Here is an 18,502-nt window from a genome sequence, read left to right as displayed (position 1 = left end):
GGAGCTGCCTTTGTTACCAAGTAATCCACTGCTACAAGAACCCCCCTCAGGTATTGATCAAGACAAAACCAACAAAAAATCAAGTAATAGCATCACAAATGCTAAAAGAAGAGACAAAACATCATCCTCACACGTGACGGTGCAGTCATCTTCATGCTTGCCGGCTCTTTTACCCTCTTCATCAATAGAAAGTGTGGATGATGATGATGGAGAGGAAGTCCAGCAAGTGACTCAGGTTATAACACTAACTTCAGAGCAATATGCTGCACTTACAGGTGATGAGAAATAGATGATAGTCTTTTTTTATATATCTGTGTAAATGAATTTTGAGTGAAAGGACTTTTGAGGCCAAAGAAATTTGTACATATGCTTTGTTGATTTTTAAAAAGATTTTGATAAGGTAAAGTGCAATAAACTTATAGAGATCTTGGAAAAAAATCGACATTAATGAAGGAGATATAAAAATTTTAAAGAATTTTTACTGGCAACAGGAGGCTGCAGTGTTTGTAAATAATGAACTCACTAATTGGTTCACAGATAGACGGGGGGTAAGACCAGGCTGTGTTCTACTTCCAACATTGTATACAGTAATACAGGGGGTCCCTGACTCACAGCATTTTATTTACAGTACCAGATTTATTTTTTACTTTCATTTACTGTACAGTATTTTGTCATTCTAGTTCTTCTTTCCTCTTAAATTAAGTGATTTTAAATGTATATGAGGTTTTAGGCTATGATATAGTGGGATTTTAAACATTGTTCAGTAAGTACGGTATGCACATAAGGTATGTGGTTCGACTTAAATACATTTTTTACTTGAGAACGTCCTCAGGAACGGAACCCGTTCATAACCCAGCGACCCCTTGTACTCATATATTCAGAATTTGTAATGAGAGAATTTATAAATGATAATAAAGGACTAAAACTCAATGGTAAAGTAATATCAAATATGCGCTATATTGATGATATTGCTTTTATCGCAGATAATGCAGAGGCATTAAAAAATTCATTAACAGATTAGTAGAAAATGGTGACAAATATGGTTTAAGAGTTAATGTTGTAAATATGAAAGTAATGGTTGTTTCCAAATTGGAAATAAATTCTAAAATAGAAATTATAGTCAGCAACAAGAAATTTGAATAAGTGGAAAATATTTTGTATTTAGGAAGTAACATGAGCTGTGATGGTAGATGTATGAAAGAAATCAAACCAAGAATAGGGCAAGCAAAAACAGCATTTAATAATCTAGAAGACCCAATGAGAAGAGACATTAACTTCAGTTTGAGAAAAAAGGCTGCAGAAAGGCTTTATAGCAATGGCAAGGACTATTGTATGGTTCAGATGCATGAACACTTTCAGCAGATACTGCAACAGAAAGCAGTTGTTCAGACTCAAGTTGAGTTATAATATGTTAAAAGGTGTTTTGAAATAATGGCATTAGTGTTAAATTGACAAAAAGTGGTGTCTTAAGGATAGTTTACTTTATTCTGTTCCTCTGGTAATTTGTCTAATGTACAGTTACCAGCAAAAGTCCTCCCACAGCCCTGCTACACAGGGCTGTGGGAGGACTTTTGCTGGTAAGTGTACCTACAGTACTGTAACATATCCTCACTGCCTTAAATGCAATAACATCAAATGACTTTATGTTTCCTATCTTAGAGAAGCATTAAATAATTTTGATACTGTATGTTTCATTAAATAAGTTTTTGAAGGTTTAATAAATATATATTAAACAAAGACAGTTGATTAGTTGACAAAAACATGTCGCCTGCTAGTAGATATTTCAAATTTCTGTATTGTACAGTACCATACATATTAATATTTAATATTTTATTGCCTTCCACGAATTTCAAAGGCACAGATATGAAATACTGTTCAGTAATTTCTCCATTAGCCAGAATAATTGATGCAGAGTGTTTCTGAGTTTGAGAGATTTCCGGGCACTGAGACAAATTCTTTATCCTTGGAAAAAATCGCACATTCACCTTTACAGTTGCAGACAAAATTCCTTGAATACTTGGCAGTATATGACTACTATTTCTCGGTCAAATGTATGATTAATTTTCATTTTACACGTCCGAATCACAAAGAAAAACCTGAAAAATTATGTTATAATTCTAATCCCCTCGCCTACTAATCCTCAGTTACTGATATGCCAAGTACTGCCAAGTGTCCAGGGAATTTTGTCCACATTTGTACATAATATCACAGTGCAGCCTCTTTGATGAACTGACATAAATGTTATAAGTTATTGAGTGATTTATTGCAAAATGACATTCCACTGTAATTATTTGTCCCAGTCTCACATACTGAATATCTACTGCATATTGACTTTGTAAATACAAAATATTTACAATTACCGGTGCACAGAATTGCTTTCACACACTGCTGGTCTGTTAAGTTGTAAAGTTCAGGAAGCACTGATGAAAAATATTACCCAATTTGTTTACTGTTGTTATTATTATTTGTGCAATTTTGACACTTTATTCTTTCCTCATAATAATGCTTCTGCAAAAAATGACTTCAAAATTTAGAAATATTTGAAATTTTTCACGTTTTTAAAACTTTCATGCACATATAGTAGAAAATTCAATTAAGTGCTTTCATCACCATCACATGGAATTCCTCATGCATTCATGGAGATATTTTTTTTCAACACTTCCTTCTAAATTCAAGATTCATCATCTATTCGGGCAAATTTGATACAGCTATCATTGGTTTTTCTGTACACAATAGCTCTACTTAAAGGAACTTAGCTACTATCCTTGATTCTAAAAGTATGCATTGTTTTTCCAGGTGGTACCAATGGCCCAATCATATTGCAAGTATTACCAGCAAGTGCAGATGAAGAACATTTGAATGAGATAAACAAGAACCAGAGTCCACCGGCAACCAAACGGCAAAAGGTCATGCAACTGGTCACAAGAGTGGGTCAAGGAAGCTCAGGTCTAAACCAAGCAGTCGCAAAAGTGTCAGGAGAGGTTTGTACTAGACACAGATATTATTGTGGTGCAAAGGAGGAGTGATTTTTTGGACAACGAAAATTTCAAAATAATTCTCGTTTATATTAATGATTATCCAAGTATCATTTAATTTGAAGAATAAGAATATTCTAGGCAAAAGACCTTTCCACATATTATATTAACTAAAGTGTTCGCTGAAAATATTGATCTCGATTACATAATTAGACATATTTTTACGCTCAAATTACAGCCCGATACTGCTCACCAAATTGAATTACACAACAATTTTTGTTTGTCAACTCATTTGTGCCTTGGGCCGGTATGCATAATATTCCTGCACAGCCAGTGTGTTTAGCTGTATCCTATATTCTAATGACAATAAAACACACCACCAATTTTTTTATCTCAGAATGGTCACCATGTGTTCCTAGAACATTTCAGGTGAGAAAAAGGCTCACTTCCTTACCCTGTTTGGTGAAAATGTGGCCAAGGGACTCATCAGATCTCAACCCAATAGAGAATGTATGGAATCAAATAAAGAACAAGCTGTCAACACTGAATACATCATCAGTACCTTACATGCAGGAAGAGATCACACGGGTCTGGACAGGGGAGATCTGTTATCCTTTTTACCACAGGATGCCACTTTTAATATTTTATTTGGCTAATGCCAGATGATTTTATTCAGTACAGAGAGACCCCTTGTGCCCAGGTGGTTAATATTATTTACAAACACTCACTGATTCCATGCCACAGTGACTTCAAATGTTGTTAAAGTCATAGGGGAACAATGATAAAATATTAAATAATGTACAGTAATATAAATTTTTGCATTTCTTTTCATTGTGTTTAATATTATTCTTAACTTATGAATTAAAAGCCGTGTAAGAATGTTACAGGGATCAATATTTTTTGCAGACACTGTACAAGTCGCCCACAAAAGTTTTGTTGCGTCTTCTCCTGAACTACGAACCCTGAAATTCAGACTAATGATTCCGCATTATTTATAGATTGAATAATGCATCAATGTCCATTACTTTGGGTTCATGAGTCTGAATTTTGAGGTTTGTGGTTCAGGAGGAGAGACAAAAGGACTTTTGTGTGTGAAAGTACATGCTTAACTTTTTGTTTTCTCCACCAGATTTTCCCACATTCATTAACTCTGCATACCCTTGTTTTTGTTTCATAGGATTACAGGTAGGAACTCCATTTAATTTGGGAAGTAACTAATAAAGTAAAATGTGTTAAGAATAACTGATGGTGTATATGAATTACTTTGAGTGAGTGAGAAGGAGTTGAGGGGAAATCTGAAGTAAAGGTCAGAGTGTGTGTGAGGAGTTCACGACAGAGAAATATGAAGAACTGTACAAAGACTACTGTCTGGAGTGCTGACCCACGCTACTCTTGTGAATAGACTCATATTCAGTATTATAGAGGACTATGTTTTGTAAATGATATATCAAAAGTTTCACTAACTTCTTATTTATGAACCTTTGACCAATTATGTGTGCACACTTTGTTTGCCTATAATAATAATTATTATTTAGTAAAGTTGTCATACTGGTATACAATTGGAAACACATGTTTATAAACTATGCAGTTATATATTTCAACATAAATATAGACTATACAGTTTTCTGAGTGCTGAGATGGTGCCGGTACACGAAAATGGTAAACAGTAAGGCAATTTGACCAAGACATGAATTTTGTGCAAATAAAGTTATGCATGGTTAAATATGCAGTAGTACAGTACATTTAAGAATGGTATTTGTATGAGCCATTTTGTTCAGGCATACAACTTTTGAGGTAAATGCTTGTGGTTGTTGTTAATGCTGTTTCTACTTCACAGGTGCTGAGTGTAGACCTGCCAAATGTGAATCATCTATAACAAAAAACATCATTATTAATCCTGTTTGGCACCAAGTCAACAGTTTGTCTACTGTTTACTTTATAAGTATAAGTTAACTGGACAATTCTTTTTCTGCTATGTATAGTAGGATGGCTATATTAATATTCAGACTTATTAAAAATGCCAAATAAGTTCATGACTAAGAAAATTTAGATGTACAGTACAATGTTATATTTCAATTGACTCATTCATTCACAAATAAGTGATTACGATATTGTTCATGTATTGTGACCTGTATTTACACATGCAGTAATGATTTATATTAAAACAAATATATTTATAGAACATGAATGGAAAGTTTTATTTTATGCATGTACTATACCTACCTACCTTTGACAAAATCTTCCCAATTGCTGTGACAAAATCTTCCTGTTTTCTTTGATGAAACCTTCCTGCAAAATTAGCTATGGCAGGCAAACACTCCAATATGTTTAGGTTACATAAATCGACAATCTAAAGTATTTTGGTGGTATGGATTTAAGTTTCACATTGTTAGGTTCTATATGGCAGTGCAATTTGTAAAGTTCCACCTACCAACTGCTGAATGCCTCAGAATGTTTGGTCATTTATTTTCTTTATCCCCAGTATCAGGGGGACCATGATAGGTTGAAGTGGGGGCAGATGTGGTATGACGAATTCCAGAGACAACCATTTTGTGATTTCGAGTATTTTTTAATATGGATATGTATTTTTGTAAGTCCCGAGGAGGAAAAAGCAAGTATATTTTGTGGATTTGAAATGGGGTTTGCTACCCCCAAAGCCCTCCCAGAGACGGTCTCCCTAGGGCGACTGCTCCCGAAAGGGCCCTCCCAGTGGTGGTGGCTCCCCCAGGGGCTTGTCAGGGGTTGCTTGGCCTCCAGATGCCCTCACAGGGCTTGTGGAGTCCCCAGGGGACCTCCCAGAGGCAGTGGCGCCTCTGGAGACTCTCCTAGGGACATTGGCGCCCCCAAGGACTTTTCTAGGGACATTGGTAACCCCAGGAACTCTCCCAGGGGTGGCGATGCCCCCCAAACCCTCCCAGAGATGGCGACACCCCCAGGGGGCCTGGCAGAGGCCCTCCCAGCAGCGGCGGCACCCATAGGGGCCATGTCTGGGGTGGCGGCGCCCCCAGGGGCACAAACAATGATGGTGGAGCCACAGGGGTCATCAAAGAGGCAGCGACGCCTCCAGGATCCCTCCTAGGGGCGGTAATGCCACTAGGAACCCTCCCAGAGGTGGCGGCGACCTCAGGGGTCCTCTCAGGAGCGGCGGCAACGCCAGGGGTTCTCCGAAGGGCGGCAACGCTCCCGGCACCATCCAAGGACCCTCTCAGGGGTGGTGGTTCCGCCAGGCGCCCTTCCAGAGGTGGTGGCGTTCCCAAGATCCCACTCAGGAGCAGCAGTGCCCCCAGGGGCCCTGACTGGGGTGGTGGTGCCACCAGGACCCACTCACAGGCAGTGGCGCCCCCAGGGACCCTTCCAGAGGCGGTGGTGCCTCCAGGGACAATCCCATGGACAGCGGCACCCCCAGGGATCCTTCCAGGGGCGGCGGCGCCCCTAGGGATCTTCCTTGGTACGGCTGCTCCCCTTGGGTCCCTCACAGGGGCGTCGACGCCCGAGGGGCTTTCACAGGGGCGACGGAGCCCCCAGGGGTCCTTCCAAAGATGGTGACGCCCCAGGGACCCTTACAGGGGTGGCGTGGCGCCCAGGGACCCTCCCAGGGGCAGCGGCACCCTCAGGGACCTTCCCAGGGACGGCGGTGCGCCCAGAGGCCGTTTCAGTGACTGCACTGCCCCCAGGGGCACTCCTAAGGGTAGTGGCTCACCCAGGAGCCCTCTCATGGGTGGTAGATCACCCAGGGGCCCTCCTAGGGGTGGTGGCATTCTTAGGGTCCCACTCAAAGGCGGCAGCACCCCCAGGTTCCCTCCCAAGGGTGGTGGCTTTACCAGGGCCCACTCAGGGGCGGTGGTGCCCCCAGGGACCTTCCCAGAGGCAGTGGCATCCTCAGGGACACTCCCAGGGAGTGTAGCACCTCCAGGAGCCTTACCAGGGGCGGCGGCGCCCAGACGGACCTTCGCAGGGACAGTGACTCTCCCCTAGGGACCCTACCAAGGGTCTCCACTAGCCCTATGGCATACTTGTTCGTTGTGTCTTATATATTACATAATTTCAGCAGTCCCTTACTGATCTGTGATTGGTGGTCTATTCTTTAAACCCACTAAATTTCAGCCAATAGGAGAAGAGAGCTGTCAGTCCACACAACACCACAACTTATGTTTTCCTGTTGGATATTACTCTCCGTTACCTTCTTCAGACTGCAATGATACTGGAAATGTGAAGGGCGGTGTATTTATTTAACGTTGCATCTCCTAGAGTTCTAAATAACGCTAAAACTTCTCCACTCAGGGGTCCTACAGGTCTGGCGCTTCCAGGGGCCCTCCTAGATACTGCAGCGTCCCCGGGGACCCTGGGAGCGCTCACAGGGACCTTCCCAGGGGAGACGGTGCCCCCACTACCCTCCCAGGGGTGGTGGCGCCCCCAGGCACCTTTCCAGGGACAGCGGTGCACACAGGGACCCTCCGAAGGGCGGCGGCGCCCCCAGGGGCCCTCTCAGGGACGTTGCCTCCCACAGGGACTCTTCCAGGGGTGGCGACATCCCCAAGGACCCTCTCAGAGGCGGTGGCGCCCTCATGGACACTACCAAGGGCAGCGGTGTTCCCAGGGATTCTCGCAGGGACCCACAAAATTTATAGCGGCGTCCCCAGGGACCTTACCAGAGACGGCGGCGTCACTAGGGATCCTCCCAGAAGCGGCGCCGCCAGGAGACCTCCCACGGCTGGTGGCTTTCCCAAGATCCCACTCAGAAGGGGCAGCACCCCCCAGGGGTCCTCCCAGTGGTGTTGGCGCCACCATGGTCCCACTCAATGGCGGCGTCGCCCCCAGGGACCATCCGAGAGGCAATTGCGGCCCCAAGAACCCTTCCAAGGGCTTCTGAGGCTCCAGGGATCCTCCTAGGGGCGGCAGTAGCTCCAGGGACCTTCCCAGTGACGGCGGTGCCCTCAAGGACCCTCTCAGGGGCCGTGGCGCCACCAGGGACATTCCCAGAGAAGGCAACGCCCCCAGGGACATTCCCAGAGAAGGCGACGCCCCCAGGGACCCTCTCAGGAGTGGTGGCCCTTCAAGGGGCCCTCCCAGAGGTGGTATCATTACAGGGTCCACTCAGGGGCTATAGCGCTCCCAGGGTTCCCTCCAAAGGCGGTGACACCCCTAGGGACCCTCCTAGGGACAGCAGGGCTCCATATATACCTTTCCAGGGATCCTCCCAAGGGCTGAGGCTTCCCTAGGGACCGTCCCAGGGGAGGTGGCAGTTCCAGAGACCCCTTCAAGGGCTGAGACGCCCCAGGGACAGCGGCACCCTCAAGGACCTTCCCAGAAACCCTCCCAGGGTTTGCGGCACCCCCAGGGATCTTTCCAGGAACGGGGCACCTCCAGGGACCATTCCAGGAGAGGCGGCGCCCTCAGGGACCGTCCCAGAAGCGGTGGCGGTGGCAGTTCCAGAGACCGTTTCAAGGGCGGAGACGCTCCAGGGACACTCCCAGGGACAGCAGCACCCTCAGGGACCATCCCAGAAACCCTCCCAAGTTTAGCGGCGGTGGTGCCTCCCAGGAGCAGCCATATTCCCAGGGACCTTTCCAGGGATGGCGGTGCATTCAGGGACCCTCCCAGGAGCGGCGGCGCCCATAGGGACCGTCTCAGGGGTGGCAATGCTCCCAAGGGCACTCCTAGGAGTAGTGGCTCTCCCAGGGGTGGTGGCATTCCCAAGGTCCCATTGAGGGGCCGCAGCGCCCCCAGGTACCCTCCCTGGAGTGATGGCGCCACCAGGGCCAATTCAGAGGCGACGACATCCCCAGGGACCCTCCCAGAGGCAGTGGCGTTCCCAGGGACACTCCTAGGGACAGCGATACCCCCAGTGATCTTCCCTGGCGCGACGGCGCCACTATGGACCCTCCTAAGGGCAGTGGCGCCCCGAAAGACCCTCCAAGGAGCGGCGGCCCCCTGTGGACCTTACGAAGGGTCCCAGGGTGCCCTATGGCATGCTTCTTCGTTGTGTCTTATATATTACATACTTCCAGGAGTCCCTTACTGAACTCTGATTGGTGGTCTATTCTTTTAACCCAGCAAATTACAGCCAATAGGAGAAGAGAGCAGTCAGTCAACACAACACCACAACTTATGTTATCCTGTTGCATATTATTATTCTCCGCTATCTTTTTTAGAATGCGATGATACTGGAAATGTGAAGGGCGGTTTATTTTATTAACGTTCAATCTCCCCGAGTTCTAAATAGCGCAAAAGCTAGTGCACAGAGGAGTCCAACAGGTCTGGCACTCCCAGGGGCTCTCCTAGGGACGGTGGCGCTTCCTGGGAGCCTCCCAGGGCGGCGGCGCCCCCAGGGACCTTCTCAAGGACGGCGGCCCCACAAGGAAACCTCCTAGAGGAACCGGCGCCCCCAGGGGCCCTCTTAGGGGCGGTGCCGCCTCAAGGATCTCTCCCAGGGACGGCAGCGCCCCCAAGGACTCTCTCAGAGACGGTGGTGCCCCCAGGGATACTACCAGTGATAGCATCGCCCCCAGGAACCTTCCCAGGACAGTGGTGTCCCTAGGGACCCTCCCAGGAATGGTGTCACCCCCAGGGCTCTCTCAGGGACAACAACGCCCCCAGGAGCCCTCCCAGGAAAGGTAGCACCACCATGGCTCTCCCAGGGGTAGTGGCGTTCCCAAGGTCCCACTCAGGGGCTGCAGCGCCCCCAAGGGCCCTCCCAGGGGGGTGGTGGTTCCACCATGGTCCTACCTAAAAGAGACGGAGCCCCCATGGATCCTCCCAAATGCGATGGCACCAACAGGGACATTCCCAGGGACATCGGCGCCCCACATGATTTTCCTGGGACCCTCCCAAGGACAACGGCGTCCCCAGGGACAGTTCTAGGGGCGGCGTCGCACCCAGGGACCTTTCCAGGGACGCCGGCGCCCCCAGGGGACCCTTCCCGGGACTGCGCTCCTATGAACCCTACTAAGGGTCCCTAGGAGCCCTCTGTCATGCTTGTTCATTGTGTCTTATATATTACATACTTCCAGCAGTCCCTTACTGAACTGTGATTGGTGGTTTATTCTTTTAACCCACCAAATTGCAGCCAATAGGAGAAGAGAGCTGTCAATCAACACAACACCACAACTTATGTTTTCCTGTTGGATATTATTCTCCGCTACCTTCTTCAGAATGTGATGGTACTGAAAATGTAATGAAATGGGCGGTGTATTTACTAAATAAACGTTGCGCAAAAACTACTGCACCCAGAGGTCCTACAGGTCTGGCATTCCCATAGGGTCTCTTAGGGACTGTGGTGCCCCCGGGAGCCTTCCAGGGCGGCTGAGCCCACAGGGACCTTCCCAGGGGCGATAGCGCCCACATTACCCTCCTATGGGCGTCCACAGGGGCCTTCTCAGGGGTGGCAACGCCCCTAGGGACTCTCTCGGGGGCAGCAGCGCCCGAGGAGCCCTCCCAGGGGTGATGGTGTTCCAAAAGATCCACTCAGGATCTGCAGTGCCCCCAAGGACCCTGCCAGGAAGGATGGCGCCACCATGGACCAACTGAGAGGCAGCAGCACCTCTAAGGATCCTCCCCAACGCGGTCGCACCCCCAGGGACACTCCCAGGGACACCGGCTCCCCCACGGGCCGTCCCAGGGACGGTGGCCGCCCAGGGACACTCATAGGGGTGGTGCCGCTCCAAGGACCCTCTCAGGGTAGTTGGGGCCTGCAAGGACCCTCCCATGAGCGGTGGCGCCCTCAGGAACCTTCCCAGAGACGGCGGCACCCCCGGAGACCTTCCCAGAAACCCATCCTAGGGTCAGCGGCGCCCCCAGGGACCCTCCCGGGGACGGCGGCGCCTCCAGACACTTTTCCAGGAGTGGCGGCTCCCCTAGGGTCCGTCTCGGGGGCGGCGATGCTCTCAGAGGCACTCCTAGGGGTGATGCTATCTTCAGGGGCCCTCCCAGGGGTTGTGGCATTCCCACGGTCCCACTCAGGGGCGGCAGTGACCCCAGGGGCCTTCCATTCCGTGGACGGCGGCGCCCCCCAGGGACCCTCTTAGGGGCAGCATCCCCCAGGGGCCCTATGACATGCCTGATCTTTGTGTCATATATATTACATACTTCCAGTAGTCCCTTACTAAACTGTGATTGGTGGTCTATTCTTATAACCCACGAAATTACAGCCAATAGGAGAAGAGAGCAGTCAGTCAACTCAACACCACAACTTATGTTTTCCTGTTGGATATTATTCTCTGCTACCTTCTTCAGAATGCGATGATACTGAAAATGTAATGAAATGGGCGGGTGGATTTGCTAAACGTTGCATCTCTCTGAGTATAAATAACGCAAAAAACTACTGCATCCAGGGGCCCTACAGGTCTAGCACTCCCAGGGGCTCGTCTAGGGGCGGCTGCGCCCCCAGGAACCTCCAAAGGATGGTGGCGCTTCCAGGCACCCTCCCAAGACCGGTGGAGTCCCCAAGGGCCCTCTTAGTTGCAGCCCCGCCCCCAGGAACCACCCCAAGAGTGGTAGCGATCCCAGGGTCCAACTTAGGGGCGGTGGTGCCCCAGGGACCCTTCCGGGAGGTGGTGGCGCCCCCAGGAACACTCCCAGGGACAGTGCATTCAGGAACCCTCCTAGGGATATTGACCCTCCAAGGACTCTCCGAGGTGCCCCCCCCCGAGGACCCTACCAAAGGTCCCCAGGGACCTGTGGCATGCTTGTTCGTTGTGTTATATATATTACGTACTTCCAGCAGTCCCTTACTGAGCTATGATTGGTGGACTATTCTTTTAACCCACAAATTACAGCCAATGGGAAAAGAGAGCTGTCAATCAACACAGCACCACAACTTATGTTTTCCTGTTGGATATTATTCTCCGTTACAAAGTTATCCAAAGCAACTTCCCCCATACACCACCAAAATATAAGAACTTCACGAATTATACAGTATCGAACCACTGAACACACGTACACACATCAAGCCCAGAGAGTTTGGAGCAAACTTGAAGAGTTGGAGGACCCAATATTCTCCCAGTTAAAAGAAGGGATAAACCACAGGAGCACACAGCTGGTGGCCCAAGAGCCTCCATGCTAACATAAAAGAACTAGACCCACTTTATGCATATTGTATATGTGAACTAATAAAACCACCATTTAACAAACATAAATTATCACACATTACACTAATGAATGTTTATCTACCTTGGCCCCCCCCCTTATCCCTTCCCCCTAGCCTGCTGTGTATTATTTTATTGTTTTATGCACTCTTCTAATGGGTGATAAGGTGTGATGTTATATTTAGGATGATACTAATGATTGTAAGGGTGCGTGTTGGGATTGCTGGGATATCAATGTTCTTTTGCTTTGATGTTGACGCCGGGGGACGTGGAATGGCTGGACAGGCTCACTCTCCTCTCAGCTCTCACTTGAAGCAGACGCTACGTTTTTTTCCTTCCACTGCCTTCTTGCACCGGGAGGTTTTCAGAAGTTCCTATGTATGCAGAAGTTCTGGTTGTTTTTGTGTATACGGTAAGACTGATATTTGCCAGGTTCATAAAGGATTTTGCCCTAAATGTTCTCAGGTAGGAGTGCATGCGTTACTCAGTGTTAATTCATTTTTGTATTCTTTCTTGTAATTGTATTTAACCGGTCCCTACATGTATTTGCCATAAATATTCTTGGGTAGGAGTGTTTGCATCACACAGTGTTATAGTACAAATTTTCCATAACTACAAATCTGGACTAAGTGAAAAACACTAGAAATCTGATCTTTTTATTATTTGTTACACAGTATTTTACCTCACTGGCCATAGATGTTTAGGAAAATTTTATGAACAATTCTACTAATGTAAAGATGCAACACAGCAGACAGGTCAACAACATAGTACCTAATATATAGGAGCATTCTGAGGTAGATACTCCGAGCATCTACCTCAGAATGATGTCGTCACTTTACATACTGTACCATTTGTAGTTACAATATAATCAGAACTTTATCAGTATATTAAGGCACAAATACAAAGGAACACAAGAGAGCCTCATTAAAATGTGCACAGTAAATACAAAACACGACATAATGCTGTATACATATTATCAAGTACAGTGCCCCTGTATTTATAAATTTTCAAAATCAATATTCACTGTAAAAAACTCCCTATGTTAGTCGAGTACTGTATATGAGATTGAGAGTTTAGTATAAAATATATCTACAAATAGAGTAATATTGCACAACCATAAGCAGAGTATGTCTAAATATCTATAAACTTTTTATAAATTGACATTTATATAACTTCTCGGAGACCGTGGAAGAGTTAAGACAAGTATGTGCCAGTTATGGCATTTATCACACCAGTTGTTGAGTGTGAGCGCCTGCAGTCACCTTAAGAGAACCAGTCTCGACAGACTAGATGTATATCTAAGAATACCTAAAAAACTATCAAGTCAAGTAAGACATAATAACTGCCCAGTGCTCAGTAAAGGCATATTAATATGGTCAAGAGGGAAGACTCGAAGGCATAGTCTCACTTTCAGTTACCCATCTTATATAATAGTTTGTAAGAATACATGAAGAATACTGGTTACTATTATATAGTTCCTATCATTATCTTATAAGGAAGATTATGTACAATTATCATCCTACTTTTAGACGGTCAGTTTGTCCACCTCATTCTAAGCTGCATTTCTTTAAAAACGTATATAACACATTAAATACAGGTAATTTTAATTACTGTACTGCTTTAAATAGACTTCAGTTGAAGATATACTGTACACTATGGATACTAATAAAAATTCCATGCTCTAAGATTTTGTTCTAACCACCAATAATCATAATGTGAGGAAATGCTCACTAAGGGTATGCGAGAGTCTGGTGCAAGGACACTGAGAAGTAACGTAAGAGATGCAGAGAGCAAATATATTATCAGATCAAGAGATATTTATAAAGAAATTACATACGGAGTAGCAAGATAAAGTAGCAGTATATAAGGTGGTAAAGTAGGTTATTTAAGCTAGTGAGGAGAGGACGCGTCTGCAGATTATTGTAAACTCCCAAGGTGAGACTGGATACATATTTAGCCGAAGTTCTCGTAGTAACGGATGAAGTATGGGAGACGACGACCCTGGTTGACTTGCCCATAGGACGTGCTGACAGTTTTTGTGAGTGGGTTGGGCAACTGAACACACCAATTTTAGATACCTGTGGAAGTTATTGGAATATTAATATGGCTAAGAAACTGTATTGTTAAAAATTTAAAACCACTGCATATTGATACAGGATTATTAGATTCGGTAAAACATATATTACACCACAAAAATTATTCATTTATTTCATATATGCTATTCAAATGATATGCGTTTATAGCAGTAGATAAATGAAGAAAAGATAATCTTGACAGTAAGAGCAGCGTACAGTGCTAATGTGGCATGAGAAGAAGTTTTCATGGGGTGCAGACGTTAAGAGTGAATGAGTGGTACTCTGAGATAAATGTATAGTATATATCAGGTGCCTAAAAGAGAGCTCAGGTTCTCATTTGTCTAAATTAACTGTTTCAATTCAATTCAATTCAATTCAGGCTGTACATCATAGTGAGACTATGGTTTACAGTCTCACCCATTGTGCACTGAGGTACTTGAAGTTTGGCGCCCTGCGAAGTAATAAAAGTGTCTCACAAAGGACAATATCACAGTGGGTATCAGTTACACTTTTCGATAACCATTTACTATTGTGATGAGTTACATTTGCAACTTTCCTTCTCTGGCCAATTCTTTCCACTGGTTATGTCTTTAGTGCAGTTCATCCTCCAGGCAGGTAGTGTATGACGTTAATAGACGATCTTGAAATGTGTGAAAATTTACAAGATTGTCAAAACGTCTCACAACTTATTCCATTCTGAGGAGTTTTTAAATGTATCAATGTCAAAATGAGGACTCGATGTCACCCGGTATGATTCTCAGGGCGAGCACCTTCTAGGGGTCACAGCTGGTGGGTTGGTTTTGGCCTGCAAGTTGTTGGCTATACAGAAGGGTCCTAAAAAACATGTAATTTGAAAACAAATTAAAGAGACAAAACATATTTATGGACCCCGCAAGAGGGGGTAATTATTAGTGATTTATTTTCTTCCACCCAAACATCACACCAGCTAAACCATCTACACAAGGAACCTAAACCATCAACCACCTATAATAAACCCTCTCAATAACAGACTTCTTATTACTGCGATATTCTCATTAACAGAAACCTCCCAATAATGGACAGGGCTTGCAAGAATTTGTCCGTTATTGGAAGGATTTACTAAAATAACATCGTTCCAGTTAATTACAAAATATTAAGTTTCCTCAACACACCTGTAGAACTTGACCTTCACTACATCAGAAGGCAGCAGCTCTGTCTCCATGTATTTGGTGCGGAGTCTGATGATCTTGTCCAGGGTATAGATGATGCCTGGGATGATGAAGAACAACCAGAACCTGTAAGAATCAATGATATACGTAACTTTACAGAACTCTGGACCGGAAACTAAAGAATACAAAGTCAATCAGATATTAATTACGAACTGAAGATTTATTATGACTAACTTTAGACCATGGTTAGGTTAGATTAGGTCCTAACCACCCTGGCCAAAAACAGACGCCCTACATTCCTTTAAATTCCCATTCCCTCTACCTTAGAAACTGTATACTGGGTTTGTATACGACAGTAAGAAGGCATATACTTATTACATATATGAATGGTTGAAATGATAAAGTATCACGTGTTTAACCTAAGGAAGATTATCTATAACTGTAAGTAACTATATGTCATTATCTATCTCTATACTATGATCCATTACCTTTATTTATCTCCCTGTGTTGTATAAGGTGGATCAGGTGGCACAGAAGCCCAAATAAAGAGAGGAAAAATAAGATAAAAGGTGTGAGACAAGTGAGGAAAGTAACACCAAATATCAATACACATGAAGTACTTCCATAATAACACGGTAACACCAAAGTCGATCCCTAGAACCCCTTTGTTGGCGAGAACTGTTATTAGCATTGAAAAAATGTAATTCAAATGTTCTACACGTTATTACGACTTCTAATTACCCTGCAATTAAATCGTGAACCATAGATTTGGATTCACCATACTCAGGAGTCCATATACTGAGATTATCAACAATGGGTTTCCAAGGAGTGATTTTGGTGCTTCTGTGTTGTTCTCTAAGTACTTACCAACGACCAAGTGGCTTAGAGACCGATTAATAAAACCGAGAAAGTGTTTTAAAACCGATTATCTTAATCTATTGAAACAGTTGTTCAGATGCGGATTAATAAGCATAAAATATGTGAAACGTGGTTTAGACACCGATTAATGAGCTTAAACTATTACCAAAGTGGTATTTAGACTTCCAATAAGGTATTTTTGTTGTTGTTTAAGCTGATTAATCGTACTCGAAACAGGTTGTTGATGGTTTAATCTCATTTATTGGCTTTTAAACCACTTTGACGGGGGTTTAAGCTTAATAATTTGTCCCTAAACAACCTTCTCGGTGGTTTAAATACCACCTTGTCAGTAATGTAAGCTTATTAATCAGTCTCTAAACCACTTTGTTGGTAGTATAATTTTATAACTCGGTCTCTAAGAACCTTTGTCGGTGGTTTAAGCATCGAGGCTGAATTTAGCTCTTGAAATATCGTACTAAACTTTAGGTCAGTACAAGTCTCCGCTCGCAGCTGATTCACCCAGATGACCTGACCAGGCAATCATAACCCTTTCTGGCCTTAACCACTTACTAGCTATATTTTCTCAATCTCATAATTCTTTAGCTCTTTTGGAGCTTCTTTTAGGTACATAAAAACGAAAACAATTGCTATGGGAGTCAGTCAGTCAGTCAGTCAGTCAGGCAGGCAGTCACTAAGTCAAAAATACACAAACCACATACACAAATGAAAACAGCTTACCTCTCTATTACACTGTGTTGGCCAGGTGAGTGAGTGTACAGGTAAACTTAATCAACAGCTTACCACCCAGGAGGCCATCTATAAAAACACAGGTTACGGAAAAAAATTTAATTTGATATCATACTTCCTCCTATCCTCAGTGAGAGAGAGAGAGAGAGAGAGAGAGAGAGTAATTTCCATAATCGTTACCTGCTTTTAACGTTACTGTAACTCCTTCAAAAGCAGTTTCAACAAGCGCAAACTTAAGAATCACTTGATACATTAATTAAGTGCTATGACAATATTTCCCTAAACTAAAACATCTCACAATACAATTAATAAAAATTTTCTCACGTCAAAAAGTTTCTATGGTAACCTGTTGGCATGTTTAGTATTACGATATCTTAAGGCGTATTTAGCTCAAAAATTTCAGTTATGGTTCCTCGTGGTCGTAATAAAACTTAAAAAACAATGAATATTCGACAACTGTTCTTCATCAAAAGAAATCCCGAGGCGTATTTTTTCCTTTAACTCCTAATTATCTCAATGGTAAAATGAAGTACATTAATAAAAAAAAAGGGAAGAATTAAATCGCGGATGTAGATCAAACGTCCTCCCCATTATAAGACTGCATCTCCTCACTTTTAATATCTATGGCTAAAACTGGTCTTATTTTTTCTCCCCGCTGGTTGTTGAACTGCCTTGAATAATGGATATATCATGTTGCCTTCCATACAGCATCTAGGCAAGTGGTCGTGCTGGGCATATTAATTAACTTCTAATTATTCATCGGCCTGTTACTACCTTATAAGTCTTGATACAACGACGTAACATGATAATTCCATCACTTTAATGCAATGAAGATGTAATTCACTTGTTTCTGGCTTTATATAAATGAAATTCAAAGATGTAAAAAAAAAGACTGCATTCTTTAGGTGCAAAAATCTACTTTAATATTATGTAGAATTATTACTGGTACGTAGGTATATAATTAAGGTATTATAGAAGGAACATTAAGAAAAGTCGCATTTAGAGGTCGACAGGTGAATACAAAAATTATCCTTTGTAAGATAAAAGCTACTGTTGTCGATTTATCTGCAGTTTATGGGAGAAAACTTTTCCGTCTTTTTCTTCTTGTTGTTGAAAAAAAGTGAGTCTTCGGTACACAAGAAAGCAGCATGGCCGGTACTGAACTCGACAGGATTCACTTCCCCATGTTACAGCTGGGTAAACTGGAAGCACCCAGGAATCGAACTACTGACCCCTGGAAAAGGAGGCGAGTAGGATGCTTCAACAAGGCAGTACCGTGTTGGAGTACAGTTATATGAAGGTGTTATGTTACTCGTGTGTGTGTGTGTGTGTGTGTGTGTGTGTGTGTGTGTGTGTGTGTGTGTGTTTCTATCTTCCTTGTTTGTTTCCTTCTCTCTGGGCCTCAATATTCATGAGATTCGGTTCCAATAGGCTCCTCTCCTAGTGAGCCCCAGATATAATGGTGCTCACTTGTAATGGACCCTATATATAATGGACCCTACATGAAGTGGACCATAGATATGATGGGCACTAAATATAATGGGACGTACATATAATGGACCCTACATGAAGTGGACCATAGATATGATGGGCACTAAATATAATGCACTTCACTC

The 18,502-nt window shown here is 44.2% G+C and overlaps 3 protein-coding genes across 4 annotated transcripts in view; 2 read left to right on the top strand and 1 right to left on the bottom strand.

Moving 5' to 3' along the window:
• Positions 1–5,163, top strand: part of LOC121876075 (GA-binding protein subunit beta-1-like) — a 29,272-nt gene extending 24,109 nt beyond the window's left edge. For both annotated transcript variants that reach the window (XM_042380989.1, XM_042380990.1), the window contains exons 12-14: positions 2–275; positions 2,797–2,981; positions 4,813–5,163. In XM_042380989.1, coding sequence (XP_042236923.1) covers positions 2–275; positions 2,797–2,981; positions 4,813–4,851 — 498 coding nt within the window. In that variant the 3' untranslated portion in view covers positions 4,852–5,163. The remainder of the gene's footprint in view (position 1; positions 276–2,796; positions 2,982–4,812) is intronic.
• A 1,372-nt stretch (positions 5,164–6,535) lies between these two features.
• On the bottom strand, positions 6,536–7,763 carry LOC121876148 (tetra-peptide repeat homeobox protein 1-like). Its single transcript, XM_042381085.1, has 2 exons — positions 7,593–7,763; positions 6,536–6,946 (listed from the first exon to the last, which is right to left on the bottom strand). Exons 1-2 carry the CDS (start codon positions 7,761–7,763, stop codon positions 6,536–6,538), a joined length of 582 nt encoding a protein of 193 aa, XP_042237019.1.
• An 11-nt stretch (positions 7,764–7,774) lies between these two features.
• Positions 7,775–9,513, top strand: LOC121876147 (basic proline-rich protein-like). Its single transcript, XM_042381084.1, has 3 exons — positions 7,775–8,108; positions 8,165–8,942; positions 9,246–9,513. The coding sequence occupies exons 1-3, from the start codon at positions 7,775–7,777 to the stop codon at positions 9,511–9,513; spliced, it is 1,380 nt and encodes a 459-aa protein (XP_042237018.1).
• Positions 9,514–18,502: the final 8,989 nt, after the last annotated feature.

The sequence above is a fragment of the Homarus americanus genome, unplaced genomic scaffold (assembly GCF_018991925.1).
Source record: "Homarus americanus isolate GMGI-L3 unplaced genomic scaffold, GMGI_Hamer_2.0 scaffold34921, whole genome shotgun sequence".
In the NCBI taxonomy this organism is placed as follows: Eukaryota; Metazoa; Arthropoda; class Malacostraca; order Decapoda; family Nephropidae; genus Homarus; species Homarus americanus.
The sequence above is the reverse complement of the archived record's forward strand: the minus strand, read 5'-3'. Positions and strand labels throughout refer to the sequence as shown.

Excerpts from the sequence above, each read along its gene's own strand:
- LOC121876148 (XM_042381085.1), bottom strand. The coding sequence starts at position 7,763 with ATGGTGGCGCCAACACCACTGGGAGGACCCCTGGGGGGTGCTGCCCCT. Across the intron at positions 6,947-7,592 it reads GGGACGCCGCTATAAATTTT|GGGAGAGTCACTGTCCCTGC; the intron begins GTGGGTCCCTGC and ends TAGGGTCCCTAG.
- LOC121876147 (XM_042381084.1), top strand. The coding sequence starts at position 7,775 with ATGGCGGCGTCGCCCCCAGGGACCATCCGAGAGGCAATTGCGGCCCCA. Across the intron at positions 8,109-8,164 it reads CAGGGTTCCCTCCAAAGGCG|GGATCCTCCCAAGGGCTGAG; the intron begins GTGACACCCCTA and ends ATACCTTTCCAG. Across the intron at positions 8,943-9,245 it reads GGGTCCCAGGGTGCCCTATG|GGGCTCTCCTAGGGACGGTG; the intron begins GCATGCTTCTTC and ends TGGCACTCCCAG.